Source organism: Cucurbita moschata, unplaced genomic scaffold (assembly GCF_002738365.1).
Source record: "Cucurbita moschata cultivar Rifu unplaced genomic scaffold, Cmos_1.0 Cmo_Scf00010, whole genome shotgun sequence".
NCBI lineage: Eukaryota > Viridiplantae > Streptophyta > Magnoliopsida > Cucurbitales > Cucurbitaceae > Cucurbita > Cucurbita moschata.
In genome coordinates this window covers 164605-172168 of record NW_019268526.1, presented here as the reverse complement: position 1 = coordinate 172168, position 7564 = coordinate 164605, and the positions used below count along the sequence as shown (strand labels likewise).

The 7564-nt window shown below is 36.3% G+C and overlaps 1 protein-coding gene across 20 annotated transcripts; it reads left to right on the top strand.

Annotated features, from left to right (window-relative positions):
* Window positions 1-757: 757 nt before the first annotated feature.
* LOC111448237 (probable protein phosphatase 2C 11) lies at window positions 758-3655 on the top strand. 20 transcript variants are annotated; one of them, XR_002711401.1, is made up of 7 exons: window positions 758-960; window positions 1320-1372; window positions 2030-2081; window positions 2374-2392; window positions 2470-2555; window positions 2755-3252; window positions 3341-3655. XR_002711401.1 is itself a non-coding variant. In XM_023087713.1 (5 exons), exons 2-5 carry the CDS (start codon window positions 2391-2393, stop codon window positions 3451-3453), a joined length of 306 nt encoding a protein of 101 aa, XP_022943481.1. In that variant the 5' UTR covers window positions 1383-2081; window positions 2374-2390; the 3' UTR covers window positions 3454-3655. The 20 variants fall into 20 exon arrangements, 2 of the variants coding, with proteins under 2 accessions (XP_022943481.1, XP_022943480.1); XR_002711399.1 differs by lacking the exon at window positions 2374-2392 and adding an exon at window positions 2305-2373; XR_002711396.1 differs by lacking the exon at window positions 2374-2392 and adding an exon at window positions 2299-2373.
* The last annotated feature ends 3909 nt before the right edge of the window (window positions 3656-7564 follow it).

Sequence of the window (7564 nt, the reverse complement as noted above, 5' to 3'; positions counted from 1 at the left end):
ATGGTTTTCGTGTATGGGTTGCGTGACATTAGACCAAAAAAAAATGGTTTTGTGTTTGGGCCGTAATTTCTAGGCGGATTGGAGTGAGCTGCAAATTGGGCTTGGGACTTGTGAGCCGAGGTTGGAGTCGTGGGTTTGAAACATGAATCTGAATCCAAAATAACTGGCCCATCAACCCATCTTCTTCACCTGAAAACAGATTGAAAATCCTTGCGATTCCCGTCTCTTTTTTTCGGCGAGAGTACTAATGATTCCGATGACATTCTTTCATGCCTCCACAAGGGTTTTCCTTCTAAAGGTTAGTACAACACTTTCGAAATACCCTTATGTTTTTAACCCAAAAAATAAACATTGAATACAAAGTTCTTTGCGAAATAGAAACCCACGATTTTCTTCTCAAAACCCTCTCTGTTTTCTTTCTCGATCTCGGTTGAAAAGTACAGAAAAACAAAACTATCATATGACGATTCGGAGGTTTGAGCATAGAGAAATTTAAAGGGTTAGGGGAATAGTTTTGAATATGAAATAAATTGTACACTACAACAAATTACCCTTTCTATAGCTTTTGAAGATAGCATTTACTAAAACATGCTATAAAAAAATGATAAAAAAAAAGGGGGACACAAAATAAATAAAAAAAGCTGACACAAAATAAAATAATAATAATAAAAAAAAAGCTAGATATATTTTTTAAAATAGTGAGCTCTTTATTTTCTCTCTCTTCCTCCCTTCTTTTTGTCGTAATTTACAGGCCGAGGCTAGATTTTTTTTTTCTCTCAATTTCCTCTCTTCCCCTTATGCTCCATTTTTCCATAATCTATGGATTTGGAGTTATAACCCATGTATTTCATCTCTTTCTTCCTTTTGTATTCCATTTTTGTCGGGCATCCAACTTCGTCTTTGCTCTATCCTCATGTCAATGTCACTGATTTGGGCCAAATGAAAAAGCTCTTAATCGAGGTTAGCATTCACATGTCTGTTTAATCTATTGAGCATAGTTTAATATTTGTGCCCTAAAGGAGGAGTACATAATACCCTACATTTTAAAACGAGAATGAGCACAGTGGATTTGCATCTAGGTTTCTCATTTCTTAAACATTTGGATTGATACTTCTTCCTTTTTGTTCTAGGGTTTAGGTTTCTCTATGTTTTGATGTTTGGTTCTCTCTGTTTCGGTCCCTGCATTTTCTCAATTAATTTGGATATTCAGTTTTGGAGATGATGCTTTTGATTTCTAGCATTTTGATTAATTTAAGAGATTTAGTTAAATTCAGGGGGTAATTCTCACATAATTTTGTTGTTGTTTATTTTCCTTGTAGAATTTGTTTCACTCATGGCACCAACTTGGGGAGCTAAGGCTCTTTTCAACTTTGTGAGTTATACTTTAATAGATCTTCCAATTTTGTGGGCATGGTTTTTCCCATGTTTGTTTCAATATATCAACATATCATCCTTACTAATTGAAGTTCTAAAACTATACTTTTGACAAATTTAAACACTTTGTTTCTCTTAATTGGTCTAATTTGTCATCTTTCTCGCTTTCATTTTCTGCTACTTGAGTGATGCTGTAATATTATGGTAGAACAAGAGGATGAACTTAAACTATTGAATGTACTACTTCCTCCGATTAGAGGACCAAATTAAAGTGGTATTATTTCTTACTGAACTATTTCATTTTAAAAGACTTCATTATTTAGTTATATCAATTATTTATTCATACCCCTAAATTTCAGGCATTTGGGGCATTTGGGAGAAATTTGTCTGTATGATTAGATTGATTAATTGGAGTTTAAATATGCTTAATCTAGAAGAACGCATTGAACTAAACTCGGAATGTATGCATGATTAAAGCGATAACACTGAGGAGTGGAAGCACATGGTGCCCCCTAGAAAGCGTGTTGTCGGTGATTAGTATCAGAATGAAACTACACCTATTCATGAGGCTACAAAGTCTTCTATTTCCTTTCTTCCTTTTCTCCTTCTCATAGTTGTTACCCTCACTGATCTGGTAAAAAGGCCGTTTGTGTAGGGGGATTATATATGCATTGTAACTTGCTACTGTGAATAGAAGGTGGAGACATGTAAGTGATGTTTATTTAAATTTTCCATCCTTTTGGAGTTTGCTTCATTTATGACCTTCAATGGTTGTTTATTTTTAGATTGAATAAAAAAAATAGGCCACCTTTATAACAATGTGTTTCAATTTTCCCTCCAAAGAATTATAACTAAGTGAAGAACAAAAGTTAGAACATTTTGTGGAAGTTCAATATGGATTGAATCGATAAACTAGTTTTTCAGATGTAGTGAAGAGGACAAAGGGATGGGAAGAAAACTCAAGCCTAATCCTATGCCGTGTTTTCTTTTGTTGAGCAGGTCTGAATTGATAGAAAATGTCAGAGGAACATACTTTCTTGAGTAAGTTTGTAACTGTGATTATCTTTTTCTAATTGTCAATTTTTTTTATCTCAGAAAGTTTGCAAATAGTTGGCATAGTTGTTACTAGCTGAGCTGTAGTTTATCTACACTCCAATCGGGTGCTACAAAAAGATCTTAAGGTACCTATAATGTATTAACATACCCAACTCATTAATGGTTCTTGATTTTTTTGTTTTTTCAAATTTTCTTCTATTCTAGTGTTTCAATATGTTTCTTGCAAAGAGCAATGATGTCCAGCTTGGTACGATGGCTTCCATTTTTTACCGGATGGAATTTCTTTACTAGTTATTTCTTCTAATATCTTGAATTTCTGCACAGGGGACTTTAGACTTGCAAAACTACTCAATATAGAAGACCTTGCTTCATCATCATCGGTAAGGATGCAATCATTGTCTTGTCATAATTTCTTAGTAGAGATGATTTAAAGAAATTATGTGGGGATAATTTTCCTGAATGGATCTTCTTCTCCGCTTATGAGCAGGTTACTTTTCCTTTTCTTTTTATGTTTCTCCTTTTACTCTTTGTTGATCATTATTGTTGTGTTGTTCTATAATTTAGAATGATGATACCTGTGATGGAAGAATGATAAGTTACTTTTTGTTTGTTTTAACATTAATGGTAATTCTGGAAATATCGGAGATGATGTTACTCGATATGATAGCTTTCCAGTGTGATGCATGGACGCTCCTTCTTTTCTCCAGTTTAATAGACACATTGATGTACTTGGGTCAAGAACAACTGGATACCTTAAGCGCAATCTTTTCAATAACCAAAGTAGCCATCGGGCCTTTATCAAAGACACAAAGACAGCTATTAGTAAGAAGTTATAATTTGTGCCTATGATTTCATATTTTCCTGTTGCCTGACAAGTGGAGCATAAACTAAGCAAATACTTATTTTGCAGCAGAGGTTTTTAAACATGCAAACTATATTAAAGAAGATAGAGGCCAGCAGAAAGATGTCGGGTCAACTGCTGTCCTATTAGGGGATCGTCTCTTTGTTGCTAATGTTGAATAGTCCAGAATAGTTGTATCTAGAGTTGGTTCAGGTTGCCTATTATTTTTTTTTCTGTCAATAGATGATTTTGGGATAGAGGACTTGCACTTCAAAGTCGTGACATGATAACGGTTCCTTGAAAATCATTGCAAGTAGTGGAGAATATTTTATCTTGTATAGTTTGTATAACTTTATTTTAGGAAATGATGGAATACTACTCTTGTAATGGAAATAGATTATGAAATCTCAATTATGAACGGAAGTCATGGTATTTAATATGCTATGAGTATCTTATGTGTTTATTTAGTATTTGAATTAAATTTTATTAAAAAATGTTGTTAAAATTTGATTATGGTAACTATAATGATTATAAATGAATAATTAATTTTATTATAGCATTAATTTAAAGTTATATATAGCTTCAATAAAACGCTATAAAATATTTTTGTAGCAACGTTTATAAGCTATAAATTTATACTCTATTATAGCATCTATTATAGCTATAAAAAAATGCTATCAAACGTCATTCTATTATAGCATCTATTATAGCTCTAAAAAATGCTATAAAAAGTCTCTGACTTTTAATAACATGGTCTGTCACGACATACGAAAAACGCTATAAAAAGTCTATGATAGCATTTTTCGTAAGCTATCGTATCTATCATTTGTTGTAGTGGTAATACCCGAAGAAAGAGAAATGGAAAAAGAAAAAAGAAAAAAAAGAAGAAAAGTCGAGAGAGGGGCAAATAGGTAAGTTTGCCCCTCCAACCATTAAGGGGTCCAAATGAAACCCCATCCAGATCTAGAGTCCTGCAAAAGAGAAATAGTGAGAGAAAGGGATAGAGAGAATCTAGACAGAGGAGAAAGGATGAACCGCTGGAAGACTCACCGAAAACTACCGTCGGAGTTTATTCCGGTGAAGATCATGATGCAGGGAGACTTTCTTGGAAGGGAAAAGAGAATATGGGTGGCCGGAGTCCCATTTTTCATCAAGAAATCGGAAAACCCTCAAGATAAGAATCTTGAACGTTTTCTCAAATCTACGGTTTTCCTTTGTGTATCAAGATCTGAAATCTTGATATATTCATCTAGGAACAACTCTACGCATGATCTGTGAAAAAGTTTGGTTCCTAAAATGGTGAGCGAACTTCCGACGCTCTTAACTCGTCCAGTAGTCAAGCAAAAAATTACAAAAAAATACTAGGACATAGCCCGTAACACGATCTAGAACTTTGTCGAAGAAATAATATCGATCCGAACTTTGTCGATGAATCAAAAGATATGAAAATCGGAAAGTGGACCGGTGTTACGGATTTCAGAGGACAGAGAAGAAAGAAAGAAAGAAAGAAAGAAAGAAAGAAAAAAATAAAAGAAGGGGGGTCGGCCGGCAAGCGGCGGAGGGCGGCGACAGTCGCCGGACATGCGTCGACCGCCGGCTGGAGCAACGCAGCTCCAGCGAGGTGACGACACGTGTCGCTTGCGGGCCGGGCCGAACCACAAATGCGAGCCGAGCCGACTGGACCGGACCTGACCGGCCGACCCCATCGACTACGCGGAAGCGGGCGCGCTTGCAACCTGCGACTGGCGCCTTCCCGCGCGCGTGACCATACACTCCGAGCGCGCTGCTGGCACCTGGAACGGCGAATGTGGCCCGTTGCTTTTTGTTTGCCCGATTTTTGTCCCGATTCCAGTTCTAATACTGTTTTTACGTGAATAAGGACCTAATTTAAAGAAATCAGTATTTTTGGACACCTCACGGGCAAAGAAACGCTAGCAAAAAGGGCACGCATCAACCAGGTAAGTCACCACCCGGTATTTAGGAAGAAATACTTGTAGGATTCGCTTGGATTGCATGCATGCTAGTAGTTTTGTTTCAGATTAGCTCTCCATGTAAATTATTGGACAGATTAACTGTTATGATTGTATTGGGTGAAAATTACATGAGTATTGCTGTATGCTTTAAGCTTTCATTGTATGTATCCATGCGTTTAATTTATGATGGAATTGTGTATTCCGTGATCCGGGTGCTTGATGGAGGATTTCGCCCCATTGAGCGCGAACTTCGTGCTCTAGGTGCTTGATGGAGGTCATCACCCCGTTGAGCCGATATGCCTAGTTTGCATGAATTATATAGTATGATGTTAGAAGAGGATTGCATACGCACTTTGTTAATTGCTAGGGTCCATTTCTATGATAAGTTTAGGAAATTACTGTTAGGAGTGATATGTCGCTCCAGCTAGACTTAATTTTCCCCTAGGAACTTAGCGGTTCACCACGGCAAGAAAGTACCTCGGAGTGTTCATAGATTGCTAGCGTGAGAACGGTATCTATAGCTTCATGGGAGGACCAAGGGTCCCTAATCAGTCCTTACTGCTCTTAGCCATTTCGCATGAGAAATGTGTCACCACGTCGTACAGCCCATTAGTTGCATGGGAACGGGTTGGGTCGCGCCCCCCATAGGGGGACTATATGGGCGTAGGGGTATTCAGCACACCCCTAGGCTAGGTACCATGTAGTCCCAGATAGCCATGTAGAGGTAGCGCCTCATAGAGAGATACCAACCATATTAGCTTGACGTAAGAAACCCCTAGGCATTTAATGAAAGGACGACGAACCGGTGAAACCCAAGGGGCAAGCCCCAAGGGACTAAGATTAGAACCAAATGTCCTAGAACCGAAGTAGGAAACCGTGGGAATTCTGTTAAACGAAGATGCGAAGAGAGCCTACAAGTAGGTGGTTTACTGAGTATAATTTTTATACTCATTCCTTTCTAGTTTGTTGTCAGGTGCCGGTCGAGGTGGAGGAGCGTTCGAGAGCTATGCGGTCACAGAGGGGGTCGTTCCGGAGCGTCAGTCCCTTTTCGGTCTTTTGGAGTCTTTAGCGAATTTCTTTTATATTTGTATTTTATTTCCTTTTTGTAAACTTAAATCATCTTTTGAAATATTTTAATTTTATTTGATTTTCATCTTTTTATTTCACTCTTCTTTTTATTTTATTTTCTTTTCTTTTTGTTTGTTTTCGATTTCATCTTTTTAGTCACAATTTCATTTTTCGAAGCCTCGAAAATCGGGTTGTGACATAAATGCCTAACTGAAAATCGCATGATTTTCGGCGAGATTAAATGCTATTGTTTTTTTCTCAAAACCGAATTGTTAGAGTCATAACTTCTCATAAAAACTCAAATAGGCTTGGTTCATTCACCAAAATCTTAGAGTTTTACTCCGTCTATAAAAAGACATTTTTCTTATAATTTTAAATCAACCACATACAAATATATTCACAACTAAAATTGGACGGTTACATGTTCTTACCGTAACATGAGGCTCCACCGATACTCCAGCTTTCGGCTTGAATCTTTTCAAAGTTTCTTCATAAATCTTGCATAGCACCACTTATAGATCAACATATCAAAGAACTCATACCAAAACTCCCAAATAATCTCATGGATCTTTTAAAGTACCGAAACTAAAAAGTTAGAAAACCTACATGTTCTTCCATGATTCTTGATTGTCTTGGACGATTCAAGAGTCCAAAGTGCTCCTCCACAAGATTCTGTGAAGATTTGGTAAAGAAAACCTAGCTAGAATCGGACTCTTCGAGGTTGAATAAGAATGTGTCTAATAGTTACTTCTCTTTCTATCCTCGGTTTCCTTTTCTCCCATATCCTTTATTTTTCTTTCAATTTCTTTCTTTCTTTTATTTTTTGCTAATTAACTCCATTATTTTATTTAGTATAGGTTCCATAATAAGCTAGGCACATAATAACTAAAATATCCCTTCAGTTGAATTTGATCACTTTTCTGATTTATTATTATTATTATTATATATATATATGGGAGTTTTTGAGATTTTTCTCAATACTCTCTTTTTCACAATCTTTAAATTCACCTCTAAAATTCTTAATAAAATTTTGGAAGTTTAATTTGAAAAGAATAAATTGAAAAACTCAACTCTGGCTTGAAACTTGAGTGTATTTAATAAAACATCACAAAACTTAATTTGGTGCATTTAATATTGCCTTTTGAAGGTGTGCCTCCCTTTCGCAACTTTGTCAAGATTGACCCAGACATGACTTTTGGGCTCAAATTCATCTTTGAACTTTGTTTTTGTGTTTAAGAATGGAAATCTAAGT